Raw genomic sequence first — 20765 nt, forward strand, 5'->3', positions numbered from 1 at the left:
CAAACGAAAGTTATTGCACTTCTAGTATACTTATCCCAATCTTATAGCCTTCAAAGCATATAACAAGTTTGCCTGAAACCTGAAAGTATACTTTCTTTGCACAACAATCAATAATAGCATAAAGTGTCCATAACCAATCCACGCCCAAGTATTAGGGATGTCAACAGTTTGGTTTGAGTTTCCACAAACCGGAACCAAACTAAACCATTAGGGATGTGTGTTTGCTTCGACCCAAATCAAATATGACTCAGTTCGGTTCAGATTAGGTTTAGTGGGTCTTTTTTTTTTTTTTTTCCTCTGGCCTTCGTCCTCCACAAGATAATGGGAACAGTTAAGTACTCCTGCATTACTGGTTTCTTTATTCAAGAAAAGCCAAACAACCAACACTAATATGCGACACTAGACATGACACGACACGACACGCCACGCCAACACGCCATTTTTCAAAAAATAAAGGATTCTGACACGTTGGAACACGTTATATATTAAATAATTAATTTGAATCAAATTCATAAATAATTAATTAACTAAAAAAGCTAGAATGAATATACATTAAAAACATTAATCCGTCATTTATTAATATCATTCATTGTTTCAATTTGATAAATTCAACTATATTTTAATAATTCATAAAACTTGGAGAAAAAACAAGCAATCCATATTTTAGACTCCCATGTTAGATATGTTGGAAAATGAGAAAAAAAAACTTAATGGGTGAATTATGTATCATGAAAAGTGGGAGTCATAAGAAAAGAAAAGATTATTGTGTTTTTCTTCTTTCTCCATTTATTATTTTTATTATTATGTTTTATTTTTTCACATATATATATATACACATATATATATATATATATATTTTTGACCTCTTATTTATTAAATTTTTAACCTTGATATCGGAATCACGTATTGGAAACCCGTATGTTAGAATTCCGACTCAAGTGATGGAGAGTGTTAAGAAAGTGTCGGACAGATTGTCCGACACGTGTGATCGAATGTCGAACACGACACGAAGGCTCTCCAACACGACACGGAGGCTCTTAACTCTTATCTTCATACTCTATAACATAATTAGGCTAATAACATTAACCGCAAATCTCAAAACCCCTCCACCTGACCCGTTGCTACCGCCGTTGGATGCCACCCCAACCGTCTCACCGTTGAGCTCCACGGCACCACTCTTGCTGCCGTAGCTGCCACCAACGACAGAGTCCCCTCTCTCTCGGCACTAAAACTCCACCACCACCCCACCTCCCGGCCATTCTCTACGAAGGACTCAGTGTGTCGTCGTTGGTAGAGTCATCTCCTTTCATCTGGTGGAGACCCTCTAGATCTGGAGCCTCAATGGGCCATGGAGGCTTCTGTTCTTATGTTCAAGATAGCGAAATCCTCATCGCTATCTTGCTTCCTCCTGCAGGTGCTGCTTCAGGCATGGTTGCTACAGGGTCGCACCTTCTCTCTTTCAATCTCATAATAAACGGTACTTAGTTTGGTCCAGCTTTCTCTCTCTCAATAACAAATGGAAACCAGAACCGAACTGACCCAAACTGGCAAAAAACAGTTTGTTTTTTGGCATTACCTGAACCGAAAGAAAACTCAAAACCAAAAAGACCCAGAGATTTTCAAGTCGGTTCAGGTTTCGGTCTGATTTTGACATGATGTTGACACCCTGCCAAGGATACGTCAAAATCATGTATATCTGACCCCTAAATCAGCCCACAAGCCATAAAAGAATGAGTGGCACCGACATCAAACATGACATATGCATATACAGAAAATACGTCCACTGTACATTTAACAACCACACCAGATGCCTGCGCATCCTGCCCAGTGAATGCAAACAGCAGCTTGCTATGAGTAACTATTTAATCAGTGGCGCAGACCACCTAATTATGTTTGGTTCTGAACCTGACCCCGTCTACCATATCCAGGAGGTCTGCATCTCTCTTTAGCGGAGGGCGAGTGATGTGAAGGAAAGTGGTAAAATTAATGTCGGTGCCGTGATTGTGGCTGAAGAGATCTTTAATGCCATTATCATCTATTCACCTCAGGTTGACTTGAAAGAAAGCATTTGAAGGGCAATTCTAGGAAGATCACTATGAGTTAGATTCAAGGCATAGCCGGTTTAGGAAATATATATAGGTGAAATAAATGAGGATGGAATGTCATTTTGGACTTTAGATGGTGACCGTCGTTAGTCAATGCTTTTCACATAAGAATATACAAATCCAAGTTCCTCTATTCCACCGGTCAAATTCCGGCTCTTTAAAAACATCTCTCGTTTTCCATCCTTGAAATGGTTTCTGACTTTTGATGCCCTTCATGGTGAAGGTCAAACAATCTAAAAAGTGAACCCACAACAAGTTCACACCAACCCCCATATGCACCCTTTTCTAAAGACAAATAAAAAGTTGATATAACAATCGCCATGTACAATGAATGAGAGCATATCCCAAAATCCCAGAACAAGGTGAAAGCTCCACAGTTCAGTGGCTTTCTACTTCAAATAATGGACATTCCATGCATGATACTGCAGGTATAGCTTTCTTGCCACAAGTGTACCTTGTCTATGAAGTGATCCACTTCTTCAAAGTTCCATACATACAGCGATACAAAGCAACCAACAATGTGAAAAGGGGACATCCTGAGAATTTTTATATATCAAAATCAGTCATCAGTAAACCACAGAATGAACAGGTCAGAACATCATTCGACTAGGAAAAGCCAATCGATGTGTTTTGTTGGAGATTCCCACAATTTCGTCATCGGCGTTCGTCTGTACCTCCACGTCCATTACCCTCAGGCCCCATGAGCTGGGAAGAGCAATTAACAAAGTTTCATGGAATAGTTAAGTTTTTAAAATGGAGAGATGCTACTGTGTTAACAATTTATAGTCCTACTTTAATCTTTCAATACTGAGGAAAAAATTTGTGGTCAATTAATTGAACCCAGCAGAGTCGCAATATAACTCCTAGACACAAAATTCACCTAAAACAGAAGGAACTTCATTAAGTTTTAGATGCACATGTAAATGTGCAGGGCAGAAGGACGGTGAATAAGTTACCTAGTTATCATAGAAGCGAGAACGCCGCCTCCGGGAGCTGTGATATTTAATGAAGCAAAAACATGTGGATTAGAGAGTTCAGAGAATAGTTCTTTAAGAAACAAAGAAAATTGAAGACTTAATTCAAAGCGCGTGTCTATTGCTGCATGTAGAGGTTACAAACTACATATAATGGTCTGCAGGACCAGGCACCCATCTCGCATCATGTTAATTTATGATGTTTCACCAAATTAAGTCATCCTTGGTTCAAAACAGTTAACAAACAAGGAGAAATAAGAGACTTGTGATTACTGAAAGGTGTGCACTTGACACAGTCATGTCCACCAAAGCCTCAGAGAGGAAATTACCGACACTCTAAAAGTACTATTTTCTTAGTTTCCCATATCAATCTCTTGTTGCATCAAGTTCAGGGTTCTAGCCAAACATTCCTGAGATTATTTCGTCTACCATTGTTCCACTCCAAAATGAACTTAAGAAATAAGCACACCCTAAGTTGGTAGAGAACTTTTTGCACCAGCAACCATTATGCATATGCGTGGTGAAAGCGAATTCAAAAAGGAAAATTCAACAGAAACTTCCATTGAAAATGTACCGCTGCAATCAAATAAGAAAAATTCATTTTACCACCGTCCCTCTCCCAGAAATTAATCAATAAAATGGCTGCAATCTATTTTAACAAATGAAAGAAGAAAAATTAGACTAATTGAAAAAAAACAAACAAACAAAACCTGAAGTCAGTGAGCCAACTACTAAAGAAGCTTATGTTGATAAACAAAAGCAATATTCAATCAAACAAGCTCTGCAGTAATCAAGGCACCAAGGGGCTTCACTAACCTGCGATGCCTAGAGCTAGCCCTTGAGGAACCCCTTGCAACAACAAACTCATCATCTATATCATCTGGTCGGTAATCTGCATACTCCAAAGAGGTAACAGAACCCTCATCAGAATTTGATGTATCATATGTAGAATGTCGAGTTCCTCTTCTTGTATCACCAACTCTTGACCTTCTTCTGTTCCTAGAACTCCTAAAGTTATCAAATACCTGATATAATATACATGATGTCCACCAATTGCCTTCATCACCTGGGAAGTCCTCAAACTCATCCCCAGTATCATTGTCCCCATAATCAATAACATAATCACCCAAGACTACACCTCGGGGAACTTCTGAATGGATAGTGCTCAAGACATCTATGATCTCTGACGATTGCTGGAAATTCTCCCAATCAAGCTGCCGAGCAGGATCAATCTTTGAGGGCCGAGCATGAGGATGCTCTACTTGAGCATGCTTCCGCAACTCAGAGTAGGTTCCACTAAACAGACATCGGAACTCATCACAACAACGCTTCTTATCGTTTAGGATAACACGAGCTTCATCAATAACAACCCATCCGGTAACTTCTCCTCTACACAATGGGCAGGTCGGCCTACAGCCATTATCCAACTCCACAGGCTCTGTTTTTGATGTGGACGAAGTTTCGGGAGATGAAGAAGATCTCACACCATATGCACTTCTAAACCGTTCCAAACAGTTGGAGTGCAAGTGATCTGTGTCGCATACAAAGGGACGACAACCTTTGTCATAAGACGAGCACCGGAGAAGAACACCATTGTGAGGACAATCCAAACATATAGGACAAACCACATCTTCCCAGTCAATATCCAACTGATTACCCTCCATGGCAAAATCTAACAAGATCCCTTTAAACGAATTTTTTGTGATTGTCGAGACTGGAGAGACTACTGATGGGAATCTGCAAGTGTACAAACACCGCAAATGCGTATCAGGGTAGTGAAAGCTCATTGGAAATGAGATGCTTTTGTTGAGAACAAACCCTGAACTACAGAATCTTATGTCACAACCCAAAGGCCAAATACTTCATAGAGACTGACATGCTCTACAAGCATAAGTTCGAGTCATTTGGAGATTATGAAGGAATTATTAAAGAAGGAAAAGCTAGCCATGACAACATGATTACAAATAGCATCTATGCCTGCAAGCTTAATTAAGATGTTGTAAGATCAATATATTATTAAAACTTGAAAGATACATTAAATATCTCCTTGCAAAAATATACAACAAATGGTTGAGAAACAACCACAATCAACTTACGTTTCTAGTACAGTCCCCAAATAAACGTAACATGACACTTCTTTTCATCTTTGAACTCAAATGTCGACTTTGGGCAAACAAAAATCAGCATTTTATTATTGATCTTACAAAATATCCAATCTCAGAATCCACATAAAACAAAGGTGCAGTCAACTCGTAGTACACCAGTATGACTACCCCATTGAAAATTCAAGCCCTAGCACTGAGCCTTGCAATTCCATGGCACAATAATGATAAGACTCAATGTCCAGAATGTCCGGATCCACTAAAAGAACCCCAACTGCTCCAGATTGTCTTCCTTCTTAAGGGTCTCTATTCCTCCTAATGTTGAAAAGGTTGTCAGCCTGTTTTCTATCAGATAATTGAGCCATCCTTTCAAACCCAAAAGAAAAAAAAAAAAAAAAAAAAAGGATATCCTTTGAGACTGATCGAATACAATCCTCAAAGCCCTCATTTCACTACAAGATTTCGATTCACTACAAAGAAACCATCTTTAAAGACAGGGTCAACCCCACCCAACCATCATAGCAATCATGTCAATGTACAGAACCCTTTTAAAGCAGTAACGACACGAAAGTCAAACATATCATTCGGCACCGATCATCGGACAATCATCAAATTGGTCATCAATTGAAACGCTGCAGTCATCAATACGCACCCGAAATCGAATCGATTAGCTCCCGCTAAAAAGGGTTCATCGCCGATCGCAAAAAAGATTCAGTCCAAGCAAAGGGGAACAAGAAACATCGCAACCAAGCAAAAAACGAGCCACAGATGCAGCTGAAGCAGCACACAAATTATCCGGAACAGGATAAAGATCGACCCATAAATAGAGGGGAAGACGTAACACCCCATCGGATAAGACGAAGACTACCCACTATCCCAAAAAAGTAAAAGAACAAGAAAAGACGGAAGCGCGGACCAGGAACGAGCTCCAGACTGATCCTTTGCTTCAATCACCGACCCGAAATCACAAGAGACCAGATTGAGCTCGCACCTGGGAGAAGGGGCGAAGAGGGGAGAAGGGTCGTCGGAGAGCCGCAAGAAGTTCGCCGTCCCCCGGCGGGCAAATCATTCGCGGCGCCGCCGCGGCGGCAAATTCCTCCGGACACCGACCCGCGACCGACCCGAACCGATAGAACAGTGAGCGGATCGAGGGGGGGCAGCGCCGCTCCTTGTGGATGGATAGAGGAAGGGGGAAGCGCTGCTCGCGGAAGCTCTCTCGAGAGAAGCCGGTTCCCGTGGCAAGCTGAACCTCTCTACCTCTCTCTCTCTCTCTCTCTCTTCTTTCTCTCTCTATCTCTGCGAGAATCAGACCGAGAGAGAGAGAGAGAGAAGAGAAGTGAGGGTCTCTAGAGAGAGAAAGGGGAGTGAGGGGTAGAAAGGGGAAAGCAGGTGGGCGGGGGGGTGACATGACGGGAATGCCCCTCGTGCGGTCGCCGCTTTGACTTTCCCAGGTCCGCACGCTTCCTCCTCCACTCCACATCATTTCACACATTCATATTTTCCCCATCTCTGTTTTAGCCCCTGAAAAAATAAAAATAAAAAATAAAGAAAACAGAGAGAGAGAGAGGAGGAAAGTCAATGTTTCTCTGTTGCTCTCCGTTTTCTAGAGGTTTTACTTTTCTCTCGCCTTATCTCCTTTTTCTTTCTTCTTTTTTTGGGGGGGTTTCGTAGTTAATTCGCTAAAAACTAATTCAAATGATTAGTCCAGTTGGAGAGATGGCGAAATTTTCTCATCTAGGCGAAAGAAAAAATTTGATATAAGGACGGACGGTGGTTATGAGCCTTGCCTTGAAGTGCCGCCCGCCTTATAGTGGGCTTTTCACCTATCCCTTGTCACCTCAAGCATAGGAAGCTATAAATCTGCTTACTCGACGGTAGCCAAGACCAAAGTCCAGACATCGTGTTTATTTTCATCATTGAAGGGCTCCCTAATTTCCAATCAATCTTTTTCTTTCAGATTGAGAGGAAATATGAAAATGACATTACGAGACTTCTTATCCCTCAATAGATCTTTTTATCCGTTTTTTTCTTCTCCCCTTCATATCATTTCACACATTTTCCCCCTCTGTTTTAGCGCCCACACCCCACCCGCCAAAAAAAAAGAAAGCAAAGTCAATTTTTTTTCCTCCCCATTTTCTATATCGTTTACTTTTCTTTCTCCTTCACTCTTTTTTTTAGTTAATTCATTAGGAGCTAATTCAAACGATTAATCAAGTTGAAGAGATGGCTAAATTTTCACATCCAACCAAAAGAAAATTTTTGATAGATCACGAGTTTCATTGCTATGGATCCCATCTCGAGGTTATTCTATGAAAGGATTAATCATCTCCGCGTAGAAATGGTATCACATTTGATAGTGACCGACATCCATGAAAGTATAAAAAACGCAAGAAAGTACTAATAAGTAACAATTTGTCAAAAGCACTCGACCTATTTTTGTAAAGAAATCTCCAAATGCATGCACCGATGGAGTACTTACAATAAGAGGAACTATAGATAGTCATGAGGCAATTTAGTTCTAAGGAAATAAACATTTAATTGTATGTCATGACGACATGGGCCAATAAAGGAGTTGCGACATATCATGAGAACACAGTCGGTGAAAATTCCAATCAACTCAAAAAGAGGGCCCCCCCTTTTTTTTTTTTTTTTTTTTTTTCTCAAAGTACCCTTTGAAGTTGAATTTTTTTCCACAAACATCCTGTACTTGACAAGCATGGTTAATGGGGCCCCCTACGTTAGATATTTGATGAGAATTTTGGTCGCGGGACGAGCTCGTGCATCGTACATGCACAATTTGGCCCCGATCTCAGGGGCATATTTGCCCAAACGTAACGCATTGCACAGGAAAATTAAGATAAGAATTAAACCCCATGATTGGAAGTCAGATAGAGGCCAAGGAGATGTTAATCGGGAACCGGCGAGGGTCCAGCGTTCCCCACCAAATTCAAGCGTACGCACCGCTGAGGTCGTGACCTTAGATTTGAGAATTGCCACGTACTGATCAGGGTCCAAAATGTTGCTTTAGGCGCTCTCGATGATCTCGTTGTTTATCGTGACTTTAGCAGGTAGTTTTCTTATTGTTTTCTTAGAAGTCATGGGTTACATTTTCGAAGTTAACAGTTATGCGAAAACATGTAGAAGTTTACATTAGAGAACATTGAGCCTTAAAATTATTTATTGCGGTGAAGAATTTGGTCATTTTTTTAACACTTCACTTTGTACAACTTCGTGGCCAAATGATATGTTAAGTGTGATCCATACCCCTAAGCTGGACCCTCGACAGTTCTCGAGTGGTGGCGGCACCGCCACCCAAGCTCGTATTTTCACTCTAACTCTTCCCCTTTCTCTCGTCTTTACTGTTTATTTTTTTCTTTTAATTTTTCTGTAAGTGTCCTTAAGTTCAAGAAGAACGTGCACGAGCGATGCCCGGCGGTCGCTGGCTGGCCGGCCAAATTTTCAAGGGACACTATCAGAGGGAATCGCTGGTCCCCGCTTTTCAAGCACTAATGTGTAATTTCACAAAAAGCTAAAGTGCATGGGACACTTTTCCAAAGGAGGGCCCCACTTGGAGGAGATGGTAGGAATTTTCTCCACGGCAATAAGAAGCTACAAAAGAAAAAAGTCTATTATTTAATAAGGTGCCGTCACAAATTAATTTTTGAATCTCTTTGTAATTGTGTTTAATTTCCTTTGGCGCTCTTGATCATCAATCAGTTGTGCATCCATGGTGGCGGTCCAGCAGCCGACCTTAATTACCAATTATAAGTTATGGCATGTGCAATCGCTTCGGGAAAATTATTTGATCAATTTTAAATCTATTATATAAATATCAATTCAGTTTTAAACTTTTTTATTTTACCAATTTGATGGGAAATTTCAATATAATCATTCCAATCAATTTTCTTTGAAATTCACTAATATGACCATCTAATTATTGCTTACCGTTTTACGCGACACATTACCACATCAATCATTCTAGTGAAAATTGATCAAAATGATTAAATTGGAATGTTGTGGAAAAGCTTATGACTCAATTAGTAAAATAAAAAGTTTACAATTAAATTGGCATCCATACAATAAATTTATAATTCAATTGATAAAATTGAAAATTTTAAAACTAAATTGACATTTTTATAATGTGTTTGAGATTGATGGGACAATTTCCCTACAAATGAACCGCAGTCACTTCTTCTTCTTCTTTTTTGGGGATTAAACCACAATTTCCTCATTTCGGAACCGATGGTTATGGTTTTGATCCTAACTTAAGAACTCAAATTTAAGTGGGGATCATGTCGTCGATTTGCTATGCTACTATCTTTCCAAATTATTAGAAATTATAATTGTGCGACTGGATTATAAAATAAAAGTTGAACCGCGACTATGATAATTTTCTCCATAATTTGATTGAGAGCGAAATCTAGAGTTTATTAGGCGTTGACGAAAACATCTTTTTTGCTTGGAGAAAAATCACTAGATACTTTTTTTTTCCATGGAAAATGAAATTGTTGGCCTCGAAGTTTAGTCAAATTAAGTACGAATGTGTGTGGATATATATACATATATGTATATGTATATATATATTCTTTACTAATTTTGCAACATTAAATGCACCATAATATAAGCATCCATTGATCTAAACTTTCAGCTCCACCAATAAGAATACTTGTGGATTTTAACTTTTAACTTGGGGGTAACTCTATTAACTTTTTTATTTCATGGTTGATTATGACGTATACTGTGACTAGGTTTGACATTAAACACTTAAAAATCTAGAGAAAACGTAGGAATTGAGCTTACATCATTTCAAATTTGTCAAACACCAGTGTGCCTTTCTCATTTAAAAGCTGCAAATTTTAGACTCCACCTGTTTCACATAAAAATGAATAATTTTTAAAAAAATCATAAAAGTAATTATTTATATATTTTGAAATAATTAGTTGATGAAAGTATTTTAATTATCAATAACACTTTATGTCTAAACATCTTTATCGATAATGAAAAAATATTTTTCATTCATTTTTGTAAATAATTAAATTTTGAAAAGATGTTTTTCAAAATATTTATTTCTCACGAAATTAATATATCATTAAAGTCTAACTATATAGCTTTTGCTTTCGAATCTCTAGTTCAATATTTTATTTCTTTCCTTATTTAAAATTCATCTCATCATTGTTCATGGCCCCATTAGAGGAATAATAAAACGACGACATCATTTTCGATCAATCGCAAGAAGATCCAATCATTCCATGGAGAATGGAATGATTCCATTTCTAGAAGGTATCGATGTCAGATGCCACCAGTGGAAGCAAAGAATTAGGATTTTGCAGATTATTTATTTATTCTTTCGTTTCTTTTTTAAATTGTTTTAGAAAGCTACAATTATGAAATATTCCTTTGGATGCTCTAAGGATAATATAATATATATATATATATGTGTGTGTGTGTGTGTGTGTGTGTGTGTGTGTGTGTGTGTGTGTGAAGGGTGATAGAAGAGCCATCATTATCGTTTAAATTACTTTTTTTTGTACTTTAAAGATGGAAAATAAATTATCTTCTCAAACATATTCAATGGAGGATACATGTATGAACTGATTATCCAAGCTTCTTTTTAAGTCTCACTTGTTATTGTTTTAATATAAGCTTGAACCCATAAAAAGTTCACAGGGGAAGCTTTGCTATGATTAGGGCATCTCTAAATTAACTTTTATTTTTCATTTTTTTCTTAATTAAAATATTGCGACTAGCGCACTTTTTTTTTTTTCTAAATTTGAAATATCTATTTTTTTTTGTAAAATACAAATATTGACTAATGAGTTTTTTCTTTTGTCTGATTTGACTTGTGAATTCACTTATAATATTTTCATGAGTTTTTGAAATTTGACGGGACCTTTTGCTTTTGGTTAAACTAAAACAAACAAGTCTATCCTTCTATCAGTTAAGTAATGCGGTACTTTATGCGCTCCCTCCCTCTTAGGTTCTTTTGCTTTATGATAAATGAATGATTTTTTCAAATGATCGCTTATGTCATTTAAAATAATTAGCCTATAAAAATTTATTCACTATCAACAATAATTTATATCTAAATATTTTGGTAAATAATGAAAATATTTTTCATTTATTAATTTTTGTAAGAGAAATATAATTGATCATTTTTAGAAAAATATTTTTCAGATAAGTCATTCTCTATGAAAATAAATGGGGTCTTAAAAGATGAAAATGGGCAACATCTACCCAATACATCGGCAAATGGGGCTTGACACGAGCACGACCCATATCGAGTGGGCATCCTCTACCATAACGGGTCATACATCATTCATTATCATGTTGTCTCCACACCAACGTGAGCATAAACTTGAAAATTGCAATATAAGGTATATCTTGCTGCAGACTATTTTATCCAGTGGATAGCTATTATCATACTACTACATTGCTTAACCCTTGACCAACGATACACTTATTTTGCGAAGAATAAATGGTCATACAAACAATTCCATTAAAACGATTGTATGTAATACTTACAAAAATGAACGAACGAAATATACGCCAATCATCCAAAAAATGTCCAAACATAAATTGTTGCCCACAAAGAAAATATTTTTCATTAACTTAATTTTATTCAAATTACACAACAAATCATTTTTGAAAAAAATATTTTCGAATTATTTGTTTTTCGCGAAAAAGTGACACTTCATTTGGACTAGAAAACTAATCAAGATCCGAAGTGCGAAATCACTTGATGATTTTTCTCCACCCCGCTATTCTGGCCAGGGATTTTGCTCCCGGTGTCGTACTCCGACACGCTTTTTCATTTCTCCTTGTGCTTATCTTTCTGCGTCACCCCGGTAGCTTTTACGCACCAGCAATTGACAATTTGTGCTGCAAAAATCTAGGGTCGTCGGTAGCGTACCGTACAGTTTCTAAACTTCTTTTTTTTTTTTAAAGTTTGTTTGGTGTAGTTAAACTAAATTGAATGTAGAAAAAAGAGCACGATGGCGACCGAAGTACAATTTATTAAACATTGAGCGGACTTATAAAATTCCCATCTGGTTCAACTAGAAGCGATCCACTTGTACAGTGCACGCGTGCAAAGAAAGTGGTCCATCGTGGAATTACAGCTTTATGACAAGGGTGTTGGATTATGTACGAGGACATGATGTTCTTTCGATATTAGATACTATTTACGTTTCAACAAAATCACTTTGGGTTATGTACGAGCATTTGCCCGCTAAATGATCTTATTCAAATATAAGAAAGTGTTTGGTAAATACTCATATCTTGTAGAGGACTTTAGTTAAAAGCTTTAGAAACAACAACAGAAGAATGGATGAGGTCAGGAGACCTTTGGCAGCATGGGGAAGGCTGATTCGGCAGTAGCCTGTCGTCGAGGTCGGGGGACCCTAGGCTAGGCAACATTGGAGTCACGTGTCCTCAAGAGATCTAGATATGGAGATAGAGGCTCGAGTGAGCTAGATCTTGAGAGTAGAGGCTAGCATCAACCTCAGCGAGCATCGATCGTAGTGGGGTGACTGTCGACCTTGGCCTCAACCTCAATGAGCCTTGATCAGGTGACAAGGCAAGCCAAATTTGAGATTGCTGAGAGAGACAATGGGGCAATACTAGAAGACGAAAATGTTAGCATGGGCAAAAGTTAAAAAAAAAAAAATCCATTTACTCGTAAAGAACAACATCCCTAAAATGTCGAATGTCAATAATAGATGAGAGCAGCACCAGCTCAAGAGGCTTTGCAAATGCTTATTTTAGCTCAAAGGTCTTTTGGGAATTCCGAACTAAACTCCTCAACTTTGTGCCAAACACCTATGCTGACCCATGCTCATTTTTAAATGTAGAACCAAACACCTCAATTGTTCGGGGGTATAATGAAATTTCTTTCAATTGTTTGGTTTCTTCATAGTTTTAGAAATCTATGTGGAGGATTTCATAATTTGCTCTCCAATTATGAGCAATCTCGAAGGAATTCTACCCCGATGCATTTTTTTTAAAGTAATTACATAAGAAGGTTTAAACAATCACCTAGGGAGAAGAAGAGGCAAGGCGTAAAGCAGCTATAAAAAGCCCAAACCCATGTTCGAAAAATCATCAAGGAAATGAGAAAATAGCTTTCATTTAAACAACTTGGCTTTTGAGCTTTAGCATGTCCTAATTAGTTTGATCAATAATGAAGAACCGGAGAAGGTTGTCGAAGCAATAAGTTTTAGGCTTTGTTTGTCTTGTGAAAATGAGTAATTTAGAATTACTTTTCAAAAAATGATTACTGTATTGGTTGAAATAATCAGTCAATGAATAATATTTTGATTATCGATAACACTTTATGTTTAAATAATTTTATGAATAATGAAAATATTTTTCATTTATTCATTTTTGTAAGTGATTTAATTGATTTATCTTTTTGGAAAATATTTTCCAAAGGTTTTACTGAAACTCAAGATTTGAAAAATATTTTCCAAAATATATTTGGTTATATCACTCACAAAATGAATGAATAAAAAATACCATCATCATACACGGAAATAATTAAATATAAATTGTTATTAATAATAAAAATATTTTTGTTAACTAATTTTTTTATGCAATATAATTGATCATTTTTTTTTTTATAAGTGTTTTTCAAATTTTGAGTTTTCCTTAAAACAAACGCACTCCTAATGTTCTTGATATGTTTTCAAGGTCAAAAGTAGTGACAGTACAGGAAGCATTTACCTGAAATTAAAAATAATGGTGAACTCAAATTTATATATAAAAAATTGCATTGAAATTACCGAACTTTTATGGACGGAATGCAATTACATCCTTCACCCTTTTTACAGAGCTCAGCTATATCATTTCCCATAAACGGTGGCTCAAATTTGCCTACATGTCACTCTAATTGAAATGTTTAGGACTTAATTGTATCTTCAAGCGAAGATTTAATAAAGGTTTGAACTCATTAAAACATCGAGGCCTCTATTGCATATGGTACATCAAATATAGGACTTTCGGCGAAACTTTCCCATAGTTTATCTCAATTTAGTAAGATATGTCGGCCACACCCAAATATTCTTCTACAGTGGTCGACACCTCTTGGGTCCATTGAGTATCCTTCGAGACGACAATGGACATCCTTATAAGGTGCCATCAGTTCGCCTATCGGCATGAATTGACCTCGGGCGCTCTTCAATCCTTCCCCAATCGATCTGACTATTCCGTATGTTAAATATCGACCTAAGTAGTGCTTCGAAAGGAAGGGGAAAAGCAAATGCCGGACTCGGCCACGACACGCACGATCGCTCTCTCGGCCTTTCGGTTCGCCTTTCTTCCGGTTCATATTCGTGACCTCATCGCCATGGTTAACATAAGAATGTCGCCCGGGGGGGGGCAATTCTTGTAAGTCCGAGGGCGCACGCGCGCACGCACGCTCGCGCGCACGCACACTACGTACCGTATAAAATACGAAACAAGAATACTGGGCCAAACCCTAGTTGGGCCTGGCAAAGCCCAATGTCTACTCAAAGCCCATTTCCGGCCTTTCACCCGGCCCAACTCCACCGAAGCCCTTCCTTCTCTCTCTCTCTCTCTCCCCTTCTTAGCGGGAAAAATCGTACCTTTATGGCGCGCAAAACCAGTCCTCGCTCGCTCGCCGATCGCCATAGCCTCTCTCTCTCTCTCTAGCTTCTCTCTCTGGTTCGGAGACGAAGAAGACGAAGATGTTCTCGGGCAGCCAGTTCGACGGCTTCGTGCCTTCCCAGTCGACTCAGTCCGCCGATTCCGCTTCTCCCAACCCCGCCAAGGTGCTCATCTTCCCTCCGATTCTCGCCCGCGTCGTGGCGTTCGAATGATGGGTCGAGATGGGCAGCGACCCATCTCCCTCTTTCGCCTCGTTAGCCGTAGGTTTCACTGACCCAGATCGACGTCGTCGTCGGGGTTCTTCTTTTCCGGGCCTTTTTTTGTGGGTGCAGAACTGGGGGACGCAGGGGCTGGTGCCGGTCACGGTGAAGCAGCTGAGCGGAGCCCTTCAGTCCGGGGACGAGAAATCGAACTTCTCCATCGACGGCGTCGACGTGACCAACGTGAGTAGGGGAGGGATTTCATTTGTGGGGAAGTTTACTGGGTCGATGATGTTTCTGTTCTGTACGAAGTGACATTGCGATTTGCCCCGTTTTGTCTCAGGTCACGCTGGTCGGGATGGTGTCCGAGAAGACCGCGAGAGTGACGGATGTCAGCTTCGCTTTGGATGACGGGACTGGACGAGTCGAATGCAGAAGATGGTATGTGCTGGCCTTCTCTTTTGACTGTAATATTGCTAGCTGGGGTATTACAACTTGAGTTTTAGTCTAAGGCATCAAAGAAGAGGTGATTTCATTGGTTGGTACTTGTGTACTGGTAGATGAGGTCTTGTGCAGAGGCCAAAGTATACTCTTGTCCTTTATCTTGAATTAGTTAATGCGTTGCACCAAGTAATTTATATCTTTTGCGCTGGACAGGGTGAATGAAAGTTCAGACACCAAGGAAATGGAAGAAATTCAGTGAGTATTGATCCATGTTTTATTTTTTATATGGTTGCTTTTGCACTTGTTGAAATTACGATTGCGCTGTAAATTGTAATGCTTGTTGATAAACCAGGCCGTGAGATTCTACAGCCTTATATATTATTCTGATTTTTCCTTGCATCTTTTGCTAGTGATGGTCTATATGTCCGTCTTGTTGGGCACTTAAGAAGTTCTCAGGGGAAAAAGCAACTCGCGGCCTTTGCTGTTAGGTATGTCGTGTTATTTGCTTCTTATGCATCCAGAAATATTCTTGCTTAGCTCTTCATATTGGCGTGTGCACTCGTGCAGAAACAAGTCATAGTTTGAAGACTTCTCTCTCTCTTCTCTCTCTCTCTCTCTCTCTCTCTCTCTCTCTCTCTCTCTCTCAATATACTGCATCATCCATAACCCTGGTTATTATAGATTTATGAGAAGCTTTATCATAGTAAACCTTTCATAAATGAGTTATTACACTACAATATTAAATCCTGTGGGGAAATTTCTCATTGTTGATCCGCAAATGATACCTCTCTACTGGAGGATATGAACCAAAATTTGGCATACTATACACATACTAATCAGGAAAAATAAAAACACTGGGTTACATCTGTGAAAGAGCTTCATGCTTCCAATTATGTATGTTGTAATAAACTTGAACACAACAAAGAATAAGTACCTCTGTAGGTGCTCCAGATGTTATGGCATAAGATCCTCTGGAGAAATATTGCGGATTTCTTGGCTATGAGACCTTTTAGTAAGCTTGATACATCTCATAATTGATGGTGTGAAAGAGCTTTATGCTCTCAATTATGTATATAACAAACTTGAACGCAACAAAGAATAAGTACCTCTATAGGTGCTACTGATGTTGTGGCATAAGATCCTCCGGAGAAATGTTGCAGATTTCTTGTTGTATGAGACCTTTAAATAAGCTTGATACATCTCGTAATTGATGGTGTGAAAGAGCTTTATGCTCTCAATTATGTATGTTATGACAAATTTGGACGCAACTAAGAATAAGTACCTCTAAAGGTGCTACCGATGTTGTGGCTTAAGATCCTCTGGAGAAATGTTGCAGATTCCTTGGCATAGGAGACCTTTAAATAAGCTTGATACATCTCGTCATTGATGGTAATCATTTTTATCCATTACGGCTACTTATCTGAGATTATAAAGGAAGTTATTTGGGCATTATTGATCTTATTTTGTAAACCAAGTCTCTCATTGCACGGCAAACTAATGAAATGTAAAATGTCAGAATGCATCATGTTAGATGCCACTTCTTAGCTTATATTAACTTAATTTTGGATATTTTCTTTACACTCTTTAACTTTACCATTGTTTAAAATTCTTTGTTATGGTTTTGCAGGCCTGTGACCAACTTCGATGAAGTTACATTCCACTTTATTGATTGCATACACCAGCATTTACAGAAGTGCAGAGTAAAGGTACTGCTTAAATTCTTATAATTCATGTTCTTATTGGTGCACGTCATTGTCGACTAAGAAGTTACATGATGCAACATTCTGGTTATTACGATAATTTATGGTTTACACTTATAGCCACTTACGCTGGAGTTGCAGGGTGATGCCATTGCTCATTCCCAATCGGCAGATTTTAACACAAGCACTCCAATCAGTAATAAATCAAATGCGTCTCTGGTAGCTCCCACAAGTGAAGTATGTGAAACACAAGAACTTGTTTTGGTTTTTGAAGTTTCTGACCATTTACTTGCATATTAGATCCAGAATACATTGAAGTATATGATCTCATGAGATTGTATTCCTTCTTCATATAGATTTCTGGACAATTCTCCGTCAATGGACTCAAGGGCTGTGACCAGAAGGTCCTTGAATTTCTACAACAAAACTAGTAAGATAATTCTCTGAAATCTTTTATCTCCTTAAGTTTTCCCCATCTATCTATTAGGCCAATACTGATTTAAAGTCACTAGAGATGCTAATTATTCTTCATTATAAGTGACTGCTTGGCTTTGGGGAATCTTGGGGAGATGTGGTGCTTCCCAGTGTATCAATTTTGTTATTTTGATTACTTTAGCATGACATTTTTTTCCTTTAGCGGAATGCAACATCACTGAAGCCGTTCCTTGGTGTTGAATGGCAATATTGATCCTTGATTCAGTTTTAGCTTACTGAACCTTTCTCATTCGCTGATATCTGTAGTGCACAAGAAAAGGGTATCCACAGAGATGAAATTGCGCAACAACTGAAAATTTCTGTCAATAAGATCATGTAATCTCTCTCTCTCTCTCTCTCTCTCTCTCTCAGAGCGTGCACACAATTATGCATTGCATGGGACTGTCACTTATACTAACCACATACTAACCACAGACTCATACATGGTTTTCCCTTTCTCTTTAATTTCTTTTGGTCAACAGGGAATCAATCAGGACTCTTGAAGAGGAAGGTCTGATTTACTCAACTATTGATGAATATCACTATAAATCAACTACGGATGCTTAAACGGGAGAGCAAGTTGCTAGTTCTGCTTTAATTATGGGTACTATTGTCTGTTCTTATTTTTGCACACTTCCCTCTTCCCTGTACAAAAAGAAAGGCAATCTTCGGGATGGTTGGGTATGGAGAGCACTTTCTTTTGTTGGTTCACTGTACTCTTCATTATTATTGACTCATGAAATTTAAGTTAGTATGTGACTTTCCGCTGTCATGGGGACCCATGCATTCATTTCTGCATTTGGCGATTGTGAATTGGAACGGACATGTCTCTCCCATGGAAGGCAAGGGTCATGTAGATAGATGGTTCAAGTTAGTGTTTAACCCAATGGAGTTCAGGGCAATGAATCTGGAATAAATTACTGTATGCTTGCAATGCATCTATTTTTTCAGATGGCCCTTCGTTGAGTTGAGATAGATGCTTGACGAAGAAACATGGATCTTCTCCTTTTTCCTCAACCAAATTGCTCGATATCTTGTTTTAGCGATCTTGATCAATCTAGTCTCTGCTTCATTCTCTTGCCTGTGTACTGCCAAATGAATGCTTCTCATGTATATATTGTTTGCTTATAGATTTTAAAGATGGCAATCCTACGTTAGGAGCATGTGCAAACACTTGTGGATGGTTCTAGGAGTAAATATTTACAGATAAGTACGACGCCAACGCATTAGAGACCTATATGGAAAAAAAAGTACATTGTAGCCTCTCATCTGTTGGTCAATAATGCATCCGTTGCTCCATCGTGCCGAGAAGTTTCCAAATGTGCTCATGAACATCATGGATCCGTACAAAACTATTTGAGATAATAGAACGAGAGGTGTGTCAACTGCAACTTACTCTTTAGGTATTATTCATGACTCATTTGACATGTCTTACACGTGAGGTTAGTAATGCGGATCATTTTAAAGAGTAGTTAGGCCGATACTTATCTGTCTTACATGCACGCAAAAACATAATATTGTTAGGCAAGATCTGAATAGGTACTCAAGACACAACTGATCCTACAGAATTATTTTATTGTGTCTCATAAATGATCAGCAGAGGCTACACGAGTTTTGAAACATTTGACTTTCTGCTATTGCAAAGATCTCTCTTGTATCGTTTAAGTTATTAAGGTCAGATTCTGGGGGAGGGAACGTAGTGGTGAATGAAAGGGACAAATTGTGAATTCATTTTGTGGATGATATGAGCTGATCTAAGAGCAGTATTTTTTGCACCAAATGAGGAACAATGAAGGAAAGGAAGTGAAGAACTAGCTTCGTACTCCCCCATTCGCAGTTCGGGGTTTCGTAGTGCTAGACTAGTTCATCATTCATGTTTAGGTTAGTTTGGCTCATTTTCTCTTAGTAAATTCTTGTGCTCATGGTTTCCCACTTGCGGAGATAGAAATTGGCTGGGTTTTTGATTGGTTGTGAGAGATTATCAGGTTCCTAGTCTTGTAACTAAAACGAGTCTCCTCAAATTTTTCGAGTCACCTCAAATTTTTTGAGTCACGAGTCATGTTCAAACAGGTTCGGGATATACTAATTTCTTGTTGGAATGAGCGTGGTGGTGAGCACTGAGCAGTTCCAAATTACTCTCAAAACTTATTTACCGAAATAAGTTCTTTAATTTTTGGAACTCGAAACCTATTCTGCATATTCAAGAGTTTGGAATTTACTTTGCATACTTGGGAACGCAAAATCTACCCTATCATAGGTTTTAAGGTCTGTGTAGTGAATTATAATATTTAATGATCACTATTTATTATAATTCATTAATCATAACTCATACTTAAACACACGAATATTATGAAATATTTTAAAAAATAAAAGTCTAGATATTGTCGGAAATGGAAGTTCAGATTAGTGATTTCAAATTACATACTTATCATTGGACGCCATATAATTATGCAGGATCGTACGAAGATATAGAAGAAAAAAACATAAAGATGTTTAAATTCTTAGTTTAACCTGAAATTTCAAATATACCCATCAAATTAATTTCTTAAGTTTTGAAATTTGAAACATATCATGTATATCCTAGACCCTGAAACGTGGTCGATTCCTACCGATTGAATTAAAACCTTGGAATCATGCTCCCCTCTAAATGGGCGTTACCAAACCTGTCGGCAGTGGCCAACCCTATCTTACTGCCGAGTCCTTAGCATGTTGAAGCGATATTGGCCGTTTATCTCCCGCGGACACGACTGCATAGGAGTCCGTTCCTTAGTCAACTAATTTAACCTGCATCAACGATCTCAATTTCGCAACAGCCAATCGTTAGCCGAGAGGAAGGACGCACGTCACACTTCCCATGTGCAGGCTGACGTAAAAGACCTTTCTTCCTTTCATGTCGGATCGATTTGCCTGGGCCTCGACAGCATACTCTGCGCGGTTAAAACTCCCCCCCGTCTCTATCTCTCTCTCTGTGTGAATGGACATAATAGCCAGTTTAAACATTCAGCTTTAGGGTATCGGCGTAGGACTCTCTGCTTTGACTTTGGTGCATCTAGGGCGTGGAGTTTCTTTCCAACTCTCGGGCCGTAAAAATTGGGTTAACAAAGAAAACTCCAACGTGTTCCATGCAACCGCACGAAAACGA

At 38.5% G+C, this 20765-nt stretch overlaps 2 protein-coding genes across 9 annotated transcripts; one reads left to right on the plus strand and one right to left on the minus strand.

Moving 5' to 3' along the window:
• Window positions 1–2179: 2179 nt before the first annotated feature.
• LOC104437237 lies at window positions 2180–6511 on the minus strand. 8 transcript variants are annotated; one of them, XR_005549644.1, is made up of 5 exons: window positions 6173–6510; window positions 4105–4816; window positions 3896–3971; window positions 3062–3098; window positions 2217–2810 (listed from the first exon to the last, which is right to left on the minus strand). XR_005549644.1 is itself a non-coding variant. In XM_039309107.1 (4 exons), exons 2-3 carry the CDS (start codon window positions 4741–4743, stop codon window positions 3062–3064), a joined length of 885 nt encoding a protein of 294 aa, XP_039165041.1. In that variant the 5' UTR covers window positions 4744–4816; window positions 6173–6510; the 3' UTR covers window positions 2180–2641. The 8 variants fall into 8 exon arrangements, 5 of the variants coding, with proteins under 5 accessions (XP_039165041.1, XP_039165039.1, XP_039165040.1 ...); XR_005549645.1 differs by lacking the exon at window positions 3062–3098 and having other exon boundaries at window positions 2180–2641; XM_039309107.1 differs by having other exon boundaries at window positions 2180–2641; window positions 3896–4816.
• Window positions 6512–14804: 8293 nt separating this feature from the next.
• On the plus strand, window positions 14805–18407 carry LOC104437239 (replication protein A 32 kDa subunit A). Its single transcript, XM_010050151.3, has 10 exons — window positions 14805–14969; window positions 15138–15248; window positions 15349–15446; window positions 15663–15704; window positions 15860–15937; window positions 17077–17155; window positions 17291–17386; window positions 17506–17579; window positions 17891–17959; window positions 18106–18407. The coding sequence occupies exons 1-10, from the start codon at window positions 14886–14888 to the stop codon at window positions 18188–18190; spliced, it is 816 nt and encodes a 271-aa protein (XP_010048453.1). The 5' UTR covers window positions 14805–14885; the 3' UTR covers window positions 18191–18407.
• The last annotated feature ends 2358 nt before the right edge of the window (window positions 18408–20765 follow it).

The sequence above is a fragment of the Eucalyptus grandis genome, chromosome 3, assembly GCF_016545825.1.
Source record: "Eucalyptus grandis isolate ANBG69807.140 chromosome 3, ASM1654582v1, whole genome shotgun sequence".
NCBI lineage: Eukaryota > Viridiplantae > Streptophyta > Magnoliopsida > Myrtales > Myrtaceae > Eucalyptus > Eucalyptus grandis.